Source organism: Lithobates pipiens, unplaced genomic scaffold (genome assembly GCF_037356315.1).
Source record: "Lithobates pipiens isolate NorthernLeopardFrog02 unplaced genomic scaffold, aLitPip1_a1.2 Scaffold_27, whole genome shotgun sequence".
NCBI classification, from domain to species: domain Eukaryota; kingdom Metazoa; phylum Chordata; class Amphibia; order Anura; family Ranidae; genus Lithobates; species Lithobates pipiens.
The window spans coordinates 107552775-107575373 of record NW_027507788.1 but is presented as its reverse complement, the minus strand read 5'-3'; the positions used below and the strand labels follow the sequence as shown (position 1 = coordinate 107575373).

Genomic DNA, 22599 nt, shown 5'->3' with positions numbered 1-22599 from the left:
CTGTAGTCAGTTGCAACTGTTAGCAGATCAAGCGGAGGGAAAAAAATATGGAGTCACTCAATTGTGAGGAAAATATTATAGAAGCACCATGTACTTTGCAGTTCTAAAACATCTGCATCAAATCACATCCCAAAACATCACCAAATATCCTTTCAATCGATGGAATAAGAAAAGTGTCCAATATCCCAATATAAACTCGTGCATTTATTGAAGATTTAATGGCCGTCATCTCCCCTGCTCCTTTACCTGACATGCAACCCCATATCCTCAATGATTGTGGAAATTTGCAAGTTTTCTTCATGCAGCCGTCCTCATAAATTTCATTGTAACGGCACCAAAAAAGTTCCAGAATTATCACCCTGCTCAATGCAGATTGTTAATTCATCTCTGAATATGATTTTAATTCAGTCATCGGTGGATTTGAATTAAATCGCTAGTAAAATGGCTTTATTTAAATAATTTTTAAAGAGCAACTGTCATCTCTGTCCTGCATCTGTCATCCACTGATCTGCTGTTGACTCAGACAGTCTTTCACTTTAATGGGGCAGCTGGTAATGCGGCAGTTGCACAACAAGATGAGGGATGTGGTGGCAGCAGCTGAGTGGATACCCACTAACGGGCGCTGCCATGATGGATCTGAAATGACAGGTGCTCTTTAAATGTAAGGACTCATTCTTGCTGGTAGAATTTTTAATATTTGCAAATAGGGGTGCAACGGATCATTTAGCACCGCAAAAATCCCTAATTTCCCTTCCTGTCCTTTGATTCATGTTTCAAACCAGCATCATGTCATGACGCCGGTTCCTCTCTCCCCTCTCTGTACTAACCTGTACAGTGGAGGGGAGAGATCCTGAGATGGAAGCAGCCATCCAGCAATACCCTGCCAATACTCTGCAATACCCCAATACTGTGCACTGCAGTACCCCAATACTCTGCAATACCCCGATACCCTGCCAATGCTCTAGCGATACCCTGCCAATGCTCTAGCGATACCCTGCCAATGCTCTAGCGATACTCTGCGATACCCTGCCTGCCAATACTCAGCCGTGCCCAGCCATACTCAGCCAATATTACAGTGGGGGAGATTGTGGATATTGCAGTGGGGACTATATGGTGGTGGAATTTTCACAGGTTTTTGCAAATTAAATTATTTGCTGATCCGAAAAATGATCCGATCCGTGACTCTGATCCGAGGAACGATCCAATCCGTGAGTTTTTTGATCCGTTGCACCCCTATTTGCAAACAAAATAAACTGGATTAAAATAAAAAAAATCCTTTTTTTTTTTTCTTTTTTTTTTTTCTTTTTTTTTTTTTTTTTTCAAATCATTGATTTATATCTACCCTGTTAAGCCCACTCTAACCTTGTTTTTTCTGTTTAGGTGTTAATGGTAGTTTTCGCTTGGATTTAAATCCCATTTGCTTAGGCGATATTTTACAGTTCAGTCACAGACATTGACTCCAGTTTCTGACCATTTGTTCCTCATTTGTTTTCTTGTGCATTTTCTGTTTTTCAGGGCATATTGCTTTAAGTTTTCTAACTTGACATAAATTTATATTGAGATCAAGTAGTGGATATGTATGAATTATTTTTAAAGTGGTTCTCCACCCTAAAGTGGAAGTTCCGCTAATCTGATCCCTCCGGTGCCACAATCGACACCTTTCAGGGGGGAGGGGGGTGCAGTTACCTGGATAATCCAGGTATCTACACCCACTTCCGGGACAGACCCCCGCAGATGCCCCCCCCCCGTTGTGTTCTGGGAAACACACAGTTCCCAAGACACAGCGGGGACCAGAAGAGATGCGCAGAGCGACTCGTGCATGCGCAGTAGGGAACTGGGCAGTGAAGCCGCAATGCTCCACTTCCCGATTCCCTGACAGAGGATGGCGGCGGGGGCAGCAGATAGAAGAGCGATCGCTCGTCATCTGCCGCCGCCACCGCTGGACCCTGGGACAGGTAAGTGTCAATTTTATTAAAAGTCAGCAGCTGCAATATTAGTAGCTGCTGGCTTTTAATATTTTTTTTTTTTTAGGCGCAGAACCACTTTAACCACTTGCCGACTGCCTAACTGTAAATGTGCGTCATTATTTTGATGTTAAATACCAGGGTTATGGCAGCTACCTGTCATTGTTTACAGCAGGTGCAGCTTTCGGATATGTGGACCCCCCCAAAAAAAACAAACAGGTCTGATGTTAATGCTGACAGTATGTTTATCCAGATGGCTGTACAAGTGTGGTGTTTGAGAAGCTGCAGTGGAGTTACTTGTGTAAGGTTCCTTTAACCAGGGCGGGTTTTTATCCAGAGATTACACAGATCAAAAAGATACTGCAGTGTATTCCTATGAGTGGCCAGATGTATACAGACACCCATCTGCCTGTATCCCTGACATCCAGTTCTCTTCAGGTTTGTCGGCCCAAATGCAATAAGTTTGTGTCCAAGTCTGCTTTCAATAACCTGAGTGTTGGCAGGTAGATGTCCCCTTATATTCATTCACCCGTAGGGATTACATGGGTCCCCTTTTCCTCCATCCAAAGACATCCATTCTGATTCAGTTGGGGGGGGGGGGGGGGGGGCAGTCCAGGAGGGCACGCGTAAAAAGGGGCTTAAATGAACAGCCCCATAAAGCACTTTTAGGGCCATTTAATGTTAAAGCATAGAAAGGTGTGGTATTGTGAGAGAAATAGAGGAAATGAATTAATCCTTGTGTAGCAAACTCTGCAATGATTGTTATATAGAAGCTGATATGTGGACGTGTAAGCTGGACAGTGAACTGTCCCATGTATTGGTACCACAAACTGCAAACTCATCCTAGTGGAGTTCTGTCTCAGGCCTTTTGCTATAGAGTTTCAATTCTCTCACTGCATTTGACCAAAAGTAATGAGAATAAAAAAAATCTGAAAAGAATTCTCCTGTAGGGTTCTTGTCCCATGAGTCAGTAATGGGTATATGGTTCACATTTATGCGAGTGGTTGCAGGAATCGAACAGATTTCCCCCACCCACAGTCAAAATGTATTGCTGTTTAAAGAGGAGCTGCACCTAAAAAAAAAATATTAAAAGCCAGCAGCTACTAATATTGCAGCTGCTGACTTTTAATAAAATCACACTTACCTGTCCCAGGTTCCAGCGATGTCGGCGGCAGATGACGAGCGATCGCTCGTCTCGCTGCTGCCACCGCCGCCATCCTCTGTCAGGGAATCGGGAAGTGAATCATGACGGCTTCACTGCCCGGTTCCCTACTGCGCATGCGCGAGTCGCGCTGCGCGTCTCTTATGGTCCCCCGCTGTGTCTCTGGGAACTGTGTGTTTCCCAGAACACAACGGGGGGGGGGGGGGCGGAGCGTCTGCGGGGGTCTGCGGCGGTCTGGCCAGAAGTGGGTGCAGTTACCTGGATTATCCAGGTAACTGCACCCCCCTCCCCCCTGAAAGGTGCCGATTGTGGCACCGGAGGGGGGGAGGGATAAGATTAGCGGAACTTCCCCTTTAGGGTGAAGAACCGCTTTAAGAACCCTCTGGGCTGCAAAGTGGAACTTCTGCTGATTTGTCGCCCTGCCCCCCCTCCCCCATTTGGCACCTTTCGGGGGGCAGAGGGGGGTATATGCCTTTCTTTGACCGGTATCCTGTTCCCACTTCTGGGAGTCCGGGCCGCAGCCCATGATGTCGCTGCTCGGCTCCCTCTTTCACCTACTCCTGGGCCAGTAGGAGAGGAGATGAGCCTTATGCGTGTGCATTAGGTTTCCCGGCATGAAGCCATAAGGCTACACTGCTGGGTTTCCTTACCCACAATGGTGGTGGCATTGCCCCCCAACAGCTGATGGAAACATCGGCTGCGGTGCCGACATTGCAGGATGACAGGTAAGTGTCCTATTATTAAAAGCCAGCAGCTGCAGTATGTGTAGCTGCTGGCTTTTAATTTTTGCAGCAATGGGTGGAACACCACTTTAATTCCTGATGGCACCCCCACGCGTCTAAAAATGCAGCACATTTGTGGTAACTGGCGTTTTAAAATGCACACTTTTTTTTATTTTTATTTTTTTTTTCTGCGGGAAACACGGGCACAGCAGCCCATTCAAATGAATGGGTTGCCAAACACAGGCTGCAAACCCACACAGATGTGAACCAGGCCTTAAAAAGCTGATGCTGTAACTAAACATCTGAAATCTTACATGTCTTATTTATAAAAAAAAAAAAAGTGGTATAAATGAATATACTAATCTAATCTATTTTGAAAAGAAAAAAATAGCGGCCAGAATTGCCCTCCTAAATCTGCAAAAAAAAAATTGTAATTTTCACTTTCTCATAATTTTGGCAGTAGAAGTTTGCTTGTAATGGTCTTATTGCTTCTCTTCATATTTTGCTTCGAATTGCAGGTATACCCTGAAATATTCTTGCATATAGTAAGCAGTTCAACTTTAAGAGTTCTTCACTTTTGCAGGGCATATCGGATTGATTATCGCACCACTTGGACAGATCATGTGACTAAGCATACCCTGCCACCTTGTTATCAAGAACATTAATCTAATGTGATGTGTAAGTATTTCCTTAAAGTGGTGTTGCACATAAAAAAAAATATATATAAAAATTCACCAAAATTCCTAAAAATAATAATAAATTTTTTTTTAATAACTCTCCTCTAAATGCCTATTTCTAGGGGGTCCCTCGTAGTCTGCCCCCTTCAGTGCCTGGGCTGTTGACGTCACTTCCCCTCGGCGTAGCAAGGGCTCAGCTCTGCTCCCCCCCCCTCCTGTCAGTTATCTGGGACACGTGACAGGTCCCAGGTGACTGCGTGGCCGATCACGGCGTGCGGCACTACTCGCGCATGCGCAGTGGGTGCCTGGCGTGAAGCCACAGCCGGGTGCCCACAGTTAGAACGCCAAGCGGAGGGTGGAAAGAGCCGGGCTTCGTTCCCCCGCGTCGCTGGACCCTGGGACAGGTAAGTGTCTGATTATTAAGTCAGCAGCTGCAGTATTTGTAGCTACTGACTTAATTTTTTTTTTTTTTTTTTTTTTTTTTTTTATGAAACTCCACTTTAAGCTGTCCAACTATAGATGGTCCAAAAATTCTCTTCGCGAACGCCCTATTGAGTTCAGTGGCCCTGCATACAGAGTATCTCCACTTTTGATGAACACACTTTAATGAAGTCAACAGTCAAGAGAATGTCTGTCTGATTTTGCAGGAAAAACCTGGAGAAACTGGTTGGGGGGTTTGAGCAGTTGAACGTCTTGGGAGAGGGGGTTTAGTTTGACTAGTGAGCATTTAATTAAAATAATTTTAAGGATAAACAAAGAACAAGCTTTCTCCCATAATGTAAAGAGGGTACAGGTGACTGGCTCCTTTTGGAGGCAGGGATTGATATGTTTAAGTTGGTGTTTTGTGAAAGTCTATTGCAACCTTTTCAACACAGAAGAACCCTTGACATGGTTCTCTGGTCTCAGGGGAACCACTGCTAAAAATCTAAAATTGAAAACTCATGATACATTAGTGTGATGGTCAGTGGGAAGAATGGTCCTTACACTTGTGGTCATTGTGAAGAATTACCTCCTTACAGATAGCTAAAAAGATCAATGGTGTCAGTGGGAACTTATCTGGGAAGCTGAAATTGCCCAATGCTGGAGGAACCCTAGGGTTCCACAGAACCCATCAATGGTCTATTGAATTCTTTTCTGCTGTATGAATAAATGTGTAGCCAGAACTGCTGTACTAGACATTCTGCACCCTTGGTTCCTGTAAATGTCTATATATTCATGTTTTGTTTTTTCTTGTAGACTGAACTTTAATATTGTGGAAATTGAACATCAAGCAGAACACAATCTACAGAAAGAAGCCAAGATTACGTGGAACTGTGTTGCTTACCAAGCATGGCTGTACAAGAGCCAAGAAAGGCTAGATCACTCAGCCTTGCAGGAATTGCTCAGATTTCCAATGATATCTCTAGGAAGTTCTTGGATCGCAGTGACCTGTCCAGGCTCTTACGAATTGCTTCAAATTTTCTTAAAGACCATACTCAGGTGTTGGTGGAACTGGACAGCTTCTTTCTTCATGATCCAAGTGCCAAAATAAAGTTGGTGTTTGTGGAAGACACTGTTTTGGTAAAGAACATTTTTGTTATGTCCTCTTCTATGCAGGAACTCGCTCAAAGGTCACCTGAAAACCTTTATGTTGATCTACAGAGTAATATTGCCCCAGGGCTGAACTTATACAGCGTGTCTTGTGAGGAGGAGTCTGGTTGGAACATGTGTGCTAGTTGCATATCAAAAACCAACAACCAAGACACCATGAGGTTTCTTATTGTTTCTGTTTTGCAAAGCATACCAAAAATGAAAGCTCAGATCAAATCCATCACAATTCATCCAGAGATTGCAGATTTTAGAGACCTGAATAACCTCGTACCTAATGCCACTATCAAGCATTGCATGTCCCTAATTGCTAGAGTGATTGAGGGGAAAATTTCTCATTTACCACTGCCCACACAGTCACAGATTAAAAATGTCTTACAAGCCCTGTGCTTTTCCCGTTCCTTAAAAATCTACAATCGCCACCTCAATGAATTGAAAGCTTTATGTCCAGTAGACGTATATCAGTACTACATTGACACGTGGCATCCTAGCAGAAAAGAATGGTGTACAAAGGACAGCAAAAGAGTAAAAACGGAAAAATCATTGTATACCTACTCTGGGGCTCTACAATACACAGTTTCAGCAAAAATGGGGATTTTGCCATCATTGTACCAGTGCCTCCGTGTCATTTTGCGTGAGACCCTTGAGCTACAAAGTGTACCAGAAACCTTACTTGAGGTCTATACTGATCTTGTGCCTGTTACTTCAACAATAATAACAGAAGAAGAAACTGCTACAACTGCTACAACTACTGCTGCTGCTGCTGATACTACTACTACTACTACTACTACTGATGCTTCTGAAGAGGTAAGACGTGTTTATTGCTAAATGTTCATCTCTAGAATTCATGGTTATCTGTTATCCCATACCTGAAAGATGCTCTCTTGTAAAACAAAAGAATACCAAGATGTACTTTGGTGCATAGCTATGCCTTTGTATATTGGCTTTAATCAAAACATGAAAATGTATGTAACACTGAGGTGTACATCATTATTCAGTGCAAAATGCTAATTTTTTTTTTTAAGTTTTCATTTTTTTTTTTTCCTCACTTCTCAGCTTCAAACATGCAAAGTTCTCCTGGTAACTTGGCATTATAGGAATGCCAACAGGTGAAAGGTCCTGCAGGTCAGCAGAGCAGGGGAAAGATGTTGTGAGATCCTAGATTACTGATGACAATACCTGATTTCTTAGTACCTTGGGTGTCTTGTGTAGTGCTCTTTCCCCCAGTAGGAGATGGAAAACCAAAACGCTAAAGGAAAATAAGAGGCACTACACCAGACACGCACAGAGGGGGCACAAAAGCAGAAGCCGTATACAAGTGATGGGGCAGTGCAGGTGAGAAGCAGAGGGGTAATTTAGGGAAGCCATGTGTAGAGGGCTCAAAAGACCCGATGGAGAAGTGTAGGTGCATTCTCAGCTATTACAAGTAGTAGTTGGTTGAATGCTTCTACATCTGAAAAACATGGTGCCTGAAAGGAAACTCTCTGGACCTATAAAGTAGTGTGTTTATTTACATAAATAGCCAGACCATATTCATGTGTTTTTAATTTTTTATGTTTTTTTTTTTTTTTACTAAAGATTGCATGTTTATATTAAATATGTAATTACTAAAAGACTTGGGCCCCTTTCACACTGTCGGACCGTTCAGGTCCGCCTGTCGGTTTTGGCGGTGGACCTGAACGGGCACTCCATCGGACTGGGTCGGATGTCAGCGGTGACATGTCCACTGACATCCGACCCAGTCCAATCTGCCAAAGGCAGACGGATGGCCCTATGTTCGGATCGGGTGAGATCTGATGAAAACGCACATGCTGTCCGTTTTTCATCTAATCTCTCCATAGAATCCAGCAGCGCTCGACAAGCCCCTCCCCACTCAGTGAAGAGAGAGGGACCTGTCATCCGCCGGCTCAGCGAAGATCAACGGAGAGATCTCCCGCTGAGCTGGCAGACAGAGGCGGACTCTGTGCAAGCGGATCCGCCTCATCTGAATGAGGCCTTATATTTACTAAAGTTGTGTTTTTAAATGGCAGTCCGTAAAGTGTATTGCAAATCCTAGTTTTTTTTGTTCTAACTTTTTTTTTCTTTACAGTTTGCATTTTACTTTAATAGCAAGTGCAAGCTGATGGTTCTGTCAAAGTGCCTCCATCTTTGTAAGGCCATTTGTAAATATTGTAGTTTAATACCTGTTATATCATAGTGATCACATGATTGAAGGCTATACTATTTGGTTCCAGGTTGCTGTTTCTGATATGGCCACTGTCAGATAACGGTGCTGTCACAGAACTAGCAGCCTGTATGGGTGCTAGGTGCTGATTCTTTTTGAAAGTGCGTATATTAACATTTCCTTAGCATGGGATAATGTGTCATTTAGAACAATATTATGGGAATTGGGAGGGTGGATGGGGTTACAATTCATTTAAAGTGACCTTGTGGTTTTTGGGGTCCAGACTAAAGCAGTGGCAACTTAAGAAAGGAGATTCTGTTTACCTTTCAACAACTGTGTGTCTTAAAACTTGCTGACAATTACAGGTATTCTACACTTTCCACATATTCATGGGAGTGGACTGAAGGTACACACCTGAATCTCTCAATTGTGCAAAAATTATGCCGACCTCTAAAGTATAAAAAAAAATGTCCATGGGTAAAGTCCGTAATGGCCCAGGAGCCTAAGGGGTAAACACAGCATCCAGAGGTGTGATTATGTCACAGGGGGCTTGGCTACATGTTTTTCAGCAGACAAAGGGGCAGCTTCACCCAAATTGTTTAGCCACACCCACTGTTACACCATCATGCCTTCCGCCCTGAGTTCCTGTACAGTGCTTTTCTGGATACTGTTCCTTTACAGAGGCTGCTTGCACAAGAAATTTGCCTTGGCTGTGGAGAGGCTGCCATCTACTGGCCTGATATTTAAAAAGGAAGTAAACCCCGATGAGTTTACTTCCTCTTTGATTCCCTGCAAAGGTAAAGCATAATGGACTACTATGCATCGCATAGTAGTCCATTATGTGTCACTTACCTGACACAGGAGCCAGCGAAGTCACCGCTGTCCCTGGTAGTCCGGAGCATCCATCTTCTCTGTGGGTCTCGCAGCTCCGACGCTGTCATTTGGTGAATCCGCGATGACGTCACTCCCACGCATGCGTACAGGAGCCGCCATGCGTGGCATATCTCTGTAGACAGCGGTGCCTGTCTTTTGGCAAATCTCTCCTAAACCATGTAGGTTTAGGAGAGATTTCTTGGACCTACAGGTAAGCCTTAATCTAGGCTTACCTGTAGGTCAAAGTGGTTTGTAGGGTTTACAACCACTTTAACTGCTGTTTGGAATACATATCTTGTGAGTGTATTATTTATTATTATTTTTTTATGCATTTGTGATTTATTTCACTTAGTTGGTGGTGCATTTTTGTTTCTCTTCTGTGCCTTTACATGATCCAACACTTCCTGATGTGTTAAAATACTTGGTCCCCCATTGCATTCTGTGGTTCTTTATTTTTGCTTGTATGTCCTGTATTGACGTAGGTGCCAGCAAGAGGAACCACACTGCATGGTGGAGGAGCAGATTTACAACATTATAGAAGTCTTGGATACGAACTTTAGAGTATTAAGACATGGGCTGATGCTGCACTGCCATTGTGCAATCATTGGGGATCATACAATTCTACAGACAGCCAGGGCCTGCATGAGTTTAGCTGCAGTGTAGAGAGCATGTTTCTAGAACAAGACAAAAGAATACATTGCATTAGGAATTCGGGAATGACATGGGCTGGGTTTAGTGAAAGCAGTTTAACCCAAAAGCAAACACAGTTTTTTTTTTATGTAACAGTAGGAGAAAAAAGTTGTACCACACATCAGTGCAGCCTAAATGTTGTCATTTATAGATGGGCAGCTTCTGCCTATATATCTCACCTGGTACATAGAAAGTTTGCCTTTGACGGCCAGGACCAAGTCATTATAGGATGGCTGTAAGGTCCATTTCCATTTAAGAAAGCATAGTAAGGTGCATAAAAAAAGTAATTTGGGGATGGATGGGGAGATTGTCATAAACACCAAGCAATAGTACACTAGGATCGGGTGTTAAGTGTAGCTTAAGCACCTTGGAAAAAATATTTATTATCGTATTTATCGGTGTATAATGCGCACCTTCATTTTAAGAAGGAAGTTTCAGGATTTTTTTTAAAATGAACAACCTTGAAGCAAATTAAGGGTCAATGCCCATGAATGCAGCCTGATTAGTGCCCATCTCTGATCAATGCAGCCTGATGCTTTTTTTTTTTTTTTTTTTTTTTTTTTTTTTTTCCCCTCAATGCCCATCTGCAGCCTCACCATCTCTCATCAAAGCAGCCTGAACCTTGCAGGAAATCACCAAGCTGTCCTCTCCTGTTTACTTGGCTCTCTCACACACACAGTCCTGCAATCGGCATTGGACCAGCTCCTGTGATGGACAGAACACTGGTCCAATGCCTGTGGCGGAGGCGAGACTGTGTGTGATGTGAGGGCCCGAGTGGGAGAGTAAACGGGAGATGACGGCTCGGTGAATTCTGGCGGTGCACGTTCCCCTGGAGGTACACTATCAGAGTATAACATGCACCCATGATTTGCCCCCTATTTTGACTTCAATGTATTAGTGTATTTAAATCTGCTAGTAGATTTAACACTGGTCTGTGCCTACTTCGATGCCTCACAAAGCACAAGGAAAGGAATAGAACTGATGGTTTAAACTTGCAGAGTTGTTTGTTGTTCCTGGAAATACTAAAAAAGCCAACAAGTTTTAAAAGTACAACGGTCCTTGCAGATTAGGCAGCATCCTAATTCATTGTTCTGGTCATTTTTTTATCAGGTTTGTGAAGAAGAAAAAAATGAACTGGAGCAAATGGAATTTTGCAGTTGGGATGATTTTCAATCCTTTCTAAGCATTTGGTGTGAAGAACAGAAAATTTTATTTGTCATTCGCAATTCTGTGCTCTTGAGCAGTGAAGACATGAGCCCGGAGGCAGTGCAGACTCTGAAGTACAGTATGGTGAACCTTGGGTGCAGCAGCTATACCAGGTAACTTGGTGTGATTGGAAATGCCCACATGCTTATTGTATGCCTCCTGTCTGTTCTTTATGTCTGTGAGTGCTTTTTTGGGGGGGGGGGGGGGGCATCGGTGGGGGTTGTGGAGGGGTCAGAACCCAGGAGGGTTGGCAGTGAGATGTGGACAACCATCTGTGGAAGAGAGTTAAACCCTGCACTCTGAGAAAACCGGCCCTTAAAGGGTAACCATAATTCTGATGCGGCCCGTGATGAAATGGAGTTTAACACCCCTGGTTTAGTAGTTAAAGTGTTACTAAAGCCTTGTTTAAAATAATTTATCTAACATGCCTATACTTGCCTGCTCTGTGCAATGATTTTGCACAGAGCAGCCCTGATCCTCTTCTGGGGTCCCTTGCTGGCACTCCAGGCCCCTCCCCCCCCCCCCCCCCCCCCCCACTCTCTTCCAAGTCTAAAGGGCTAGGATTGTTTGTGCCAGGAGATGCCCTTAACAGGCTATTGGAAATCAACGTTCTGACAATTTGTACACATTAAACATGTAAATGATGCATAGAGTTGATATAAAAAGTCTACACATACACAAAAAAATGAGACAAAGATAAATCATTTCAAAACCTCCCTCCCCCCTTTTTAATGTAACCTATAAATTGTACAACTCAATTGAAAAACAAACTGAAAACTTTTAGAAGGGGGAAGAAAAACAAAAATCTAAAATGAATGTGGGTTGCATAAGTGTGCACACCCTCTTATGACTGGAGCTGTAGCTGTGTTCATAATTAACACCTGACATAATTTTAAAGTGCCTGTGATTTACCCCAAATAAAGTTCAGCTGTTCTACTAGGTCCACATAGAGCTTCCAAAGCTTTAGAGGAATCTCAATGTTAAAAGGTATCAGTAGAAGGATACAAAAGAATTTCCAAGGCATTAGATATACCATGGAACACAGTGAAGACAGTCATCAAGTGGAGAAAATATGGCACAATTACATTTCCAAGAACTGGACATCCCTCCAAAATGAAAAGACCAGAAGAAAACTGGTCAGGGAGACTGCCAAGAGGCCAACAGTAACATTAATATCTGACAAGTACTGGCGCTGTGGTACATGTGACAACAATCTCCCATATTCTTCATGTCTGGGCTATGGGGTAGAGTGGCAAGACAGAAGCCTTTTCTTACAAAGCAAATCGCCCAAGCCTGGCTAAATTTTGCAAAAACACATCTGAAGTCTCCCAACTGCATGTGGGAAAAATGTGTTGTGGTCTCATGAATCCAAGGTTGAACTTTTTGGCCATAATTCCAAAAGATATATGTTTGGCGCAAAAACACTGCACATCACCAAAAGAACACCATACCCACGAGAAGCATGGTTGTGGCAGCATCATGCTTTTGAGGCTGTTTTTCTTCAGCTGGAACAAGGGCCTTGGTCAATGTATCGGTTTCTGCTAGAAAGCTGAACATGAAGAGGAATTTCATCTTTCAGCATGACAAAGACCCAAAACATACATCCAAATCAACAAAGGAATGGCTTCACCAGAAGAAGATTCAAGTTTTGGATTGGCCCAGTCCTGAATCCAATTTGAAAATCTGTGGTGTGACCTTAAGAGGGCTGTGTACATGAGATGCCCTTGCAATTTGACAGATTTGGAGTGTTTTTGCAAGAGTGGGCAAATATTGCCAAGTTAATATGTGCCATGCTGATAGACTCATACCCAAAAAGATTGAGTGCTCTACTAAAAGTTTAAGGGTGTGCACACTTATGCAACCATATTATGTTTATTTTTACTTGCCTCCACTTAAAAGATTTTGTTTAAACTGAGTTGTACAGTTTATAGGTCACATTAAAAGTGGAAAAAGTTTGGAAATTATTTATCAGAAACCTGACATTTTAACAGGGGTGTGTAGACTTTTTATATCCACTGTATGTGGTATGGTAAAGCCATCTATTATGCATGGAAAAGACACTTATGATTGTAAAAATTAGCTTTTATGAAATGCTCTACCATTTTCTCTTTTGCTGGTTCAAGTTAAACAAGGGTGTAGTGGGGTTTGAATTATTTCATTGTATTTTTTTAAGTTGCATCAATTTAATTTCTGTTTATGTCCCTTTTAACAGGAAGCGCTGCCCAGCTTCTATTCAGCTACGACTGGGTCCAGAAATGGACAAACTAATAATCACTAAGGCTGACCTCCATCATAGTCATGATTCAGAGATAGACCTTCCATCTCGTTTTACAAGAAAACCTGAATCCTTTGTGGAAGCCCCAGCAATGTTGTTTTTTGAGATTTCGGATAAATTCATGGACAGAACAGATCTGACAAAGCTTTTACGTTTACACTTCCCATTTGGCAGGGAATCCCAATTTCTGGATGAACTGGAATCCCTTTTTAATACCGATCCTAGTGCAAAGGTGAAATTGGCCTATGCCGATGAAAAGTTTACTATGAGAAATATCTTCTTGATGACAACTGGCATGCAGAATTTGCTCCAGAATTTTTCAGAAAGCCTCTTTATTGCTCACCTTCCAAGCCTAAATCAGGAATATGCTTTGTATTCTGCATTGTGTCAAGATGAGAATTTCGCCTGGAGAGTCTGTGCTCATTGTATTACCAGGAAAAACTCCACAGACCCCTTACAGTTTATTCTGCTTTCTCTTTTACAAGTCCACCCTAATTTGAACACACAGTTAAAGTGTTTGACACTGAGCCCAGACATTCAAAACTATTCAGATACACAGGCTCTGTTTCCCAACGTGGTAATAAAGCATTGCTTACCTTTTGTGTTTGAATTCATGTTTCGTAAAATTTCCTTCCTAAGTCAAATGGAGCAGTCTCAGATTAAGAACTTGCTTGCCAACCTTGCTCAAGCTTCCTCAACTGACACTTACACACAGTACCTTAATGACTTGAAATCTGCCTGTCCTGACGAAGTGTTTCAGTACTATTTGGACAACTTTCATCCATGTTGGAATTCATGGTCTGGGAAGGACAGCCAAACAATTGATGCAGAAAACTCGATTTGTGATTTTGTTAAATTCTTTCACCAAGAATTAAGGACACATTTGGGAACAATGCCTTCTTTAAGCCAATGCCTGCATGCCATACTCACTGAAGATCAGGCACATGATCAGGAGCCTTCAGAATCAAGCAATACATGCATGATGGATGAAAGCACTTCTACCTGTCAAACAGATACTACAAGCATACTGAACACCCAGGAGCAAGATGGTGTAAGCACAGAGTTAATTACTTCTGCTGTGCCTAATAAGGTAATATTTTAGCTCTTGTTTACTGCTAACTTTAGTATTTAAAGTGAAGCTCCACCCAAAAGCAGAGGTTTTACTTTAAGGGCCCCCTCTTCGCTAAATAGCTCTTATTTTGGAGGGTGTGCCTGGTTTTGACAGGTACCCACTCCCACTTCCGCTCAGATCACCTAGGCGATCCAAGCTGACGCTTTCCTCTCCCCCTCCCCGCAGTCTTCTGGGATACATCACAGGTCTCAGAAGACTGCAAGACCAATCACAATGGGCTGAGCGGCTTGCTCGTGCACTTGTGGGCACCATGCTGTGAAGCCGTAAACTGTCACAGCCAGGTGCCTACAGTTGAGATGCCTGGGACAGAGCAGCAAGGGAAGGAATGGCTCGAGTGACCACATTACTGGATCCTAAGATAGGTGAGTGTCTATTAAGTCAGCAGCTACAGTTTTTGTAGCTGTTGACTTTTAATAAACACAAACTTCACTGGCGCTCCTCTTTTAATACTACTTATGTAATTGATTGGCAATGTCTTTCTTTCCAATCGCCTTCCTTCCTTGCATATGTTTACTCCTAAACTAACCACTTGACTTCTGGGAGGTTTTACCCCCTTCATGACCAGAGCATTTTTAGCTATTCAGCATTGCGCTACTTTACCTGGCAATTGCTCGGCCATGCAACACTGTACATAAATGAAATTTTCATAATTTTTCCCACAAATATCACTTTCTTTTTGTGTTATTTGATCACCACTGGGTTTTTTATTTGTCATTATATAAATGTAAAAAGACCGAGAATTTTGAAACTAAAAACTAATTGTTACTTTATTAAATATATCCAATAAAATCAAATTTCATTAATTTGGACCAAAATGTATTCAGCTACATATCTGAAAAGAAACCCCAAAAAGTATATATTGGTTTGTGTGATGGCATTGCCAAACTATAGAATGTATACTGGATTTTATGCAGCTATAGACAATATACTGTAATATGACACTATATATACATTAGGAGCCAGTCGCACTCACATGTAATACAAATTTAATGCAGGGAAACCCACATCCAATTCGCACATATGTGAACCCAGCCCTATCTGTCTGTTCGAAACAGCCAGATGTCTGTACACAGTTCTTTGTTTGTTTTTGTTAACACAGGACTCTCTTTGTGTAATTGGCCACAGCTGATCAGCTGACTTTAGCCAAAATCATTGTCTGAAATCAGCTGCCAAACTTGTGTCCAATCAGTGTAGGTCGGCAGGGGGTGCATGCATGTGTGCCCCCAACTCAGGTGAAAGGCCTCGATGTACGTGTGTGTCACCTGGCCTGGAGCTGCCGCCTCAGTACATCTACTGTGCCTGGTGGGAAGTAGTTGGACAACAGATCCTGACAACAGGCAGCAGCAGTAAGCTGCTAGCTTAGAATGCACACAGACTATACTGAATTAGGCATAGTGTTAGCAGTGGGATGTGAGAGACGTTTGTTCACTAACCAGAAAGTGCACTTTTCTGCATTTTCACAGGCTCTGATCTGGGGCCATGTAGAATAGGATACAGGCAACCAATGGGTTTAGCTACAAGGGCAGCTATGTAGAAAAGCTGAATGCCAGGATGAAAATTTAATTCTAATCAGTCATTTGGATTTGCTAACTGAATTAGCTTAAATGCAACATATTCATGCATTATTGGCATGTCCCTAGTATTTCCACTTTTGTCAAATTTGAGTGGTTCATAGCATTGGTGAGTATGTTTGTTTGTTTTTGTTTTTTGTGTCAAACTAAAAAAATAAAATGTAACAATAAAAACATGTAACCAGTAAAAAAAATGTAAAGCGTTGCCCATAGGGATTTTTACATATCGAAGTTTGGCGCCATTCCAGGAGCGTGTGCAATTTTGAAGCGTGACATGTTGAGTATCTGTTTACTCAGCGTAACTTCATCTTTCACATTATGCAAAAAAAATTGGGCTAACTTTAATGTTGCGTTTTTTTTTTTTTTTTTCTTCTTCTTCTTTGTTCAAAAAAATTGCTGTGTAAATACCAAGCGAGATAAAAAGTTGCAACAACTGCCATTGTAGTCTCTAGGGCCTTTGCTTAAAAAAACATATATAATGTTTGGGGGTTCTATGTAATTTTCTAGCAAAAAAATGATGAATTGATTTTACATGTAGGAGAGAAATGTCAGAATTGGCCTGGATGGGAAGTGGTTACATAGTCAGGTTGAAAAAAAGACACAAGTCCATCCAGTTCAACCTTAAAAACCATAAATAAAATAAATAATATCGTACAATCCAATATACCCAATTTTATACCCACAGTTGATCCAGAGAAAGGCAAAAAACAGCAGAGCATGTTCCAATTTGCTACAGCAGGGGAAAAAAATTCCTTCCTGATCCCCCAAGAGGCAATTGGATTCTCCCTGGATTAAAGCAGGGTTCCACCCTAAAGTGAAACTTCTGCTCATCGGAACCCTCTCCCCCCTCCGGTGTCACAGTTGGCACCTTTCAGGAGGGAGGGGGTGCAGATACCTGTCTAAGACAGGTATTTGCACCCACTTCCGGACATAGACTCCCACGGGAGTCTATGCCTCTTCCTGTCCCAGCGCACTCTGCTGGGACACACAAGGGTCCCAGAGACAGCGCGGACCATTTTTATTGCAATGTGCGACTCGCACATGCGCAGTAGGGAACCGGGAATGCTTCACTTCCCGATTCCCTCACCTAGAATGGCGGCAGCAGCCAAGAGCCGATTGATCGGCCTCGGCTGCCGACTTCGCTGAATCCTGGGACAGGTGAGTGTCCATTTATTAAAAGTCAGCAGCTGCAGTATTTATAGCTGCTGGCTTTTAATTATTTTTTACAGTGAAATCACTCTTTAACTTTACCAACAAATGTTAGTACCCAGTTATATTATGTACATTCAGGAAAGTATCCAGGCCTTTCTTAAAGCAATCTACTGTGCTGGCCATAACCACCTCTATCGGGAGTCTATTCCACATTTTCACAGCTCTTATTGTGAAGAAACCTTTCCGTATTTGAAGATGAAATCTCATTTCCTCTAGACGTAAAGCATGCCCCCTTGTCCTCTGGGTTGACCATACAGAGAATAACTCAACACCAAGTTCAGTATATGAACCCCTTATATATTTGAACATGTTGATCATATCCCCCCTTTTTCTCCTTCTCAAGAGTGAATAAATTTAGTTCCTGTAATCTTTCCTCATAGCTGAGCTCCTTCATGCCTCTTATCAGTTTGGTTGCCCTTCTCTGCACTTTCTCCAGTTCCCCAATATCCTTTTTTTTTGGTGCCCAAAACTGAACTGCATATTCCAGGTGAGGTCTTACTAATGATTTGAACAGGGGCAAATCTCTCATATTATTATTGCGCTTATGATCTACCAAAACCCCCAGATCCTTCTCCACCATTGATTCCCCCAGTTGTACTCCCCCCTAGCATGTATGATGCATGCATATTCTTAGCCCCCAAGTGCATAACTTTACATTTATCAACATTTAAACCTCATCTGCCACATAGTCGCCCAATTAGACAGAGCATTGAGGTTGGCTTGTAAATTGGAGACATCCTGTAAGGACGTTATTCCACTGCATATCTTGGTGTCATCTGCAAAGACAGAAATGTTACTTTTGATTGCTGACCGAATATCATTTATAAAGATGTTAAAAAGTAAGGGTCCCAGCACTGAACTTTGGGGTACACCACTGATAACCTTAGACCATTCAGAGTAAGAATCATTAATCACTACTCTCTGAATTCTGCCTTTTAGCCAATTTTTTTATCCAGTTACAAACTGATATATTTCCAAACCTGTACACTTTACCTTAAACATGAGCCGTGTGTGCGGAACTGTGTCGAACGCTTTTGCAAAATCCAAGTATACCACGTCCACCGCCACCCCTCTGTCCAAGGTTTTACTTACCTCTTCATAAAAAGAAATCAGGTTTGTCCGACAACTTCTGTCTTTCATGAATCCATGCTGTCTGTTGCTTAAAGTGTTTTTTTTTTTCCAGCAAGAACTCGCCTATGTGGTCTTTAATTAAACGCTCCAGTATCTTTGCGGCTATAGAAGTTAAACTAACAGGTCTAAAGTTACTTCGTAAAGACTTTGATCCCTTTTTAAATATAAGCACCACGTTCACCCTGCGCCAATCCAGTGGTACTATTCCTGTCATTAATGAGTCCCTAAAAATTAGTTACAATGGCTCTAAAATTACAGAGCTCAATTCTTTTAGGATCCATGGGTGGATGCCATTAGGTCCAGGTGCTTTATTCACCTTTTATTCTGTCTAAATATTTTTGGACCATATCACTTTTGAGCCATTGTGGATCATTTGGGGCTGCGTCACTACCACACCCATTATGGACATGAGTTCCCCCATGCTCTTTTGTATACACAGAACTGAAGAAAGTATTTAATAAATTAGCCTTCTCTTTGTTCCCAGTCACCCACTCTCCCACTCTAGATTATTTTGTAAAGGGCCTACATGCTCAGACTTGACCTTTTTTACTATTAATATATTTGAAGAATTTTTTGGGGTTTGTCCTATCTTTTGCAATCTGTCGTTCGGTTTGAATTTTTGCATCCTTGATTTCCTTTTTACATATTCTGTTAAATTCTTTGTAACATTTAAATGATACTAGTGTTCCTTCATTTTTTAATTTTTTTTTAAAAGCTCTTCTCTTCTAGTTTATAGCTTTAACTTTGGCGGTGAGCCCCACAGGTTTTTTTTTTTAGCCTTTTAAACTTATTGCCCATGGGAATATACTTTGCAGTGAGGTCTCAAACAGTCTTTTTGAAGAATTCCCATTTCTGTTCTGTGCCCATTGAAGCAAATATTCTCTCCCAGTCTTAAGTCCTGGAGAGCAGGCCTCATCCTTGGAAATGTTGTTCTCTTGAAGTTAAGTGTTTTTATCTTACCCGTATGTATTTCTTGTTTAGCTCTAACATCAAAAGAAATCAAGTTATGATCACTGCTACCCAGGTGTTCCTTTATCTGGACATTAGTAGTAAGCTCTGCATGGTTTGAGATTACCAGGTTCAACAGAGCTTCATTCCTAGTTGGGGCCTCAATAAACTGGACCATAAAATTGTCCTATAATAAGTTTATCATTTTTTGCCCTTTAACTGTCCCAGCAGTGCCATTACTCCAGTCAATTTCTGGGTAGTTTAAATCCCCCATTATTATCACTGTCCCAGCCCTTGCAGCCCTTTCCATTTGTGCAAGGAGCTAAGTCTCCACCTCATTAACATTGGGTGGTCTATAACCAACTCCAATGATTAACTTTGAACTACGTCCATCTATATGCAGTTCCACCCATAATGCTTCAGACTCATCACACTCTCCATCAACCAGGTCCACTTTCACACTTGCTTTGAGATCACTTCTCACATAGACAGACCCTGCCACCTTTCCTTTTTACCCTTTCTCTCTGAAAGAGTGCATAGCCAGGAATATTAATAGCCCAGTGATGTGAGGATTGAAGCCAAGTTTCAGCAATACCAATTTGCATCATAGGTCTCATGCACCAGAGTTTCCAACTCGCCTATTTTGCTTGGCAGACTTCTGGCATTGGTGTACAAACACTTTAATGCGTTATTACATTTTTCTCTGGTGATTTTCATATTATTTTAGTAGTACAAATGGCACTATAGTTTTCAATGGCTGTTTGCAACATGGGAAATTTCTTGTCACCTGCCATATCCCACCCCCCATCTATCCCCATTCTACCCTCCATTAATGTCTGACCCCTAACTGACCTGTCTGCCCGATGTAATTATGGTTCACCCTCCCCCCTCAATCCTAGTTTAAATACTCCTCCAGCCTTCCCATAAACCTCTCCTCCCAGCACAGCAGACCCCCTTACACTCAAGTGCAAACCATCTTTTTGCACCTCAATGAAAAGTCAGCCCAGTGCTCTAGAAACCCAAATCCCTCCTCCCTACACCAGGTCTTTAGCCATGCATTCAGCTCTCTAATCACCCCCTGCCTTTCCTGTGTTACGCATGGCACAGGCAATATTTCAGAGAATATCACCTTGGAGGTCCTTCCCTTCCACTTGCAGCCTAGTTCTTTAAACTGATTCTTAAGGAGCCTCCACCTTCCATGTATACGGTCATTGGTTCCAACGTGGACCAAGACAGTTGGGTCATGCCCAGCCCCTCCCAGTAATTTATCCACCCGGTCCACCACATGCCGAACCCTAGCACCTGGTAGACAGCAAACCATTCGGTTGAGGCGATCCTGGCGACAAATTATTCTATCAGTCCTCTTGATTATAGAATCCACTATAACCACCAACTGTCTAGGCCTACCTGCACTCCCCTCACCACCTCTACTAGATGGGCTGCTCTCCCAGCTGTTGGGGGTAGCAGTGACATCTAGGGCTGCCACCTCCACATCTTCACCCAACTTGGCAAATTTGTTTTGATGCACAAACACAGGACTGGCCTTCATTTTCTGCGAGCCCCTTCCACTCCCTCTAACTACATTAACCCATCTTCTTATTTGATAATCCTGACTTGCCCCTCCACATCAACCCTACTTTACTTTAGAGGATGTCCTTTCTGCCCAGTGTTGCAACTTGCTCCTCCAGATCTCTAATGCGAGCTTCCAGAAGGGCAACCTGCGGTATGCTGTTGCACCAGTTTTGCATACATGTGGCACACTGTGCACTGAGCAAAACCTTCAACCCTGCTAGCACTCATTTCCCAGTTAAATTACAATTACATAAAGGAATTTTAAGATGTTACTTACAGGTTAGAGACTCCTGTCCTAACTCCTGTTTTCAACTCCTGGTTATTAACTCTCCACTTTAGTTCAAAATTCCATTTGTGTTCACAAAATCCTCATGCAAGCCACCATCAGGGAGCAAGCTCCTAGAGGAGTTAGTATAAATACTTTTCCTGACACAAAGCATGACAGCATACACGTATGGGATAGGCTCCGCCTCTCGCCCAATCAGGACCGGTTATATTATATTTAAATGAGTCGCCTCCCCCTAGGCGGCATTCTCTTCTATATACATTTTTGCAGCCCTCACAGCCGAGACCGTTCCTCAAGACAGTCAGACAGAAGCCTGAGCTCAGCTACAACCTATTCAAAGTCCCACCAAGAGAGCCTGCAAAGAGTGGAAGAGACGCAAGCTGAGGAGGATACAGGTGACCAATGTCTAGTATGCAGTCTCAGGGCATTACCTAGAAAGGTTTTATGCCGGGTATGCCTAATGGAAGCTGCAACAGACAAAGAAGCAGAAAAGGCAGAAATGATTTCATTAATCAAGCGAACAGTAAGACTCCCTCAAGGCGGTATCGGGCAAAGCGACACCATCTGGGACCGTGGCCAGCCTGCCATTGGCGCAGAGAGATGCCCCAAAACAACCATCACTAGAGTCACACTCAGATGATGAAGCTTCGATGTTAGAAGAATTACTTTTTGGGTTTGACTTTGCGCTAGTAAAACCCTTAGTGAAATCAATAAGTGAAGCTCTTGAATGGGAAGAGGAAATCGCGCAGCCGGTAAAAGTCAGGAAATATTACCCACAATTAAAGAAGGCGACACTCTCGTTTCCTTTGATAGAGGAAGTAAGAGAAGTGGTGTATGACGAATGGGGAAAAAAAATGATAGAAAACCATCTCTGTCAAGCAGGTTTGAGAAGATGTACCCCTTTAGGGGCGAGGAAGTCCAGGAATGGGAGGAACCACCATTAGTGGCCGCTGCTGTCATCAGACTAGCTAGGCACATTAAACTGCCAATGGATGATGCAGTTTCCTTTAAGGACAGGAAATCAGACAGGAAAATGGACACAGCTGAAAAAGGTCTATACGACTGCAGGGAGTGCCTGCAGGCCAGCATTGGCACTAACGTCAGTAGCCAAAGCTATAACGATTTGGGCAGAAAATGCATAGACAGTTGGTAGCAAGCACGGAAAACACGGCTGTAACGAAGATATTAAATTAAGACGGCAGGAGACTTTGTGGGCAAATCGGCGATCGATATGTTGCGCAATTCGGCCAGAATAATGCTGTCTTCCATAATGGCAAGGAGAGCATTATGGCTCAAGCCATGGACAGCAGATGGGTCATCAAAAACCAATTGGTGCCGTATCCCTTTTGATGGGAAGGCCTTATTTGGTAGCAAACTGGAATCGGCTGTCTCGAAGGTGACGGGGCAAATTGGGGTTGATTCCGCAG

General features: G+C 42.7%; 1 protein-coding gene across 3 annotated transcripts in view; it reads left to right on the top strand.

Moving 5' to 3' along the window:
• ZSWIM9 (zinc finger SWIM-type containing 9) overlaps positions 1 to 22599 on the top strand; it is a 68082-nt gene that overhangs the window by 6795 nt on the left and 38688 nt on the right. Inside the window, exons 2-5 of one of the 3 annotated variants that reach the window (XM_077457347.1) lie at positions 4432 to 4526; positions 5762 to 6919; positions 10950 to 11158; positions 13258 to 14410. In XM_077457347.1, coding sequence (XP_077313473.1) covers positions 5855 to 6919; positions 10950 to 11158; positions 13258 to 14410 — 2427 coding nt within the window. In that variant the 5' untranslated portion in view covers positions 4432 to 4526; positions 5762 to 5854. Of the gene's footprint in view, positions 1 to 4366; positions 4527 to 5761; positions 6920 to 10949; positions 11159 to 13257; positions 14411 to 22599 lie in introns of all 3 variants that reach the window. The other 2 variants (XM_077457348.1, XM_077457349.1) reach the window with 2 other exon arrangements.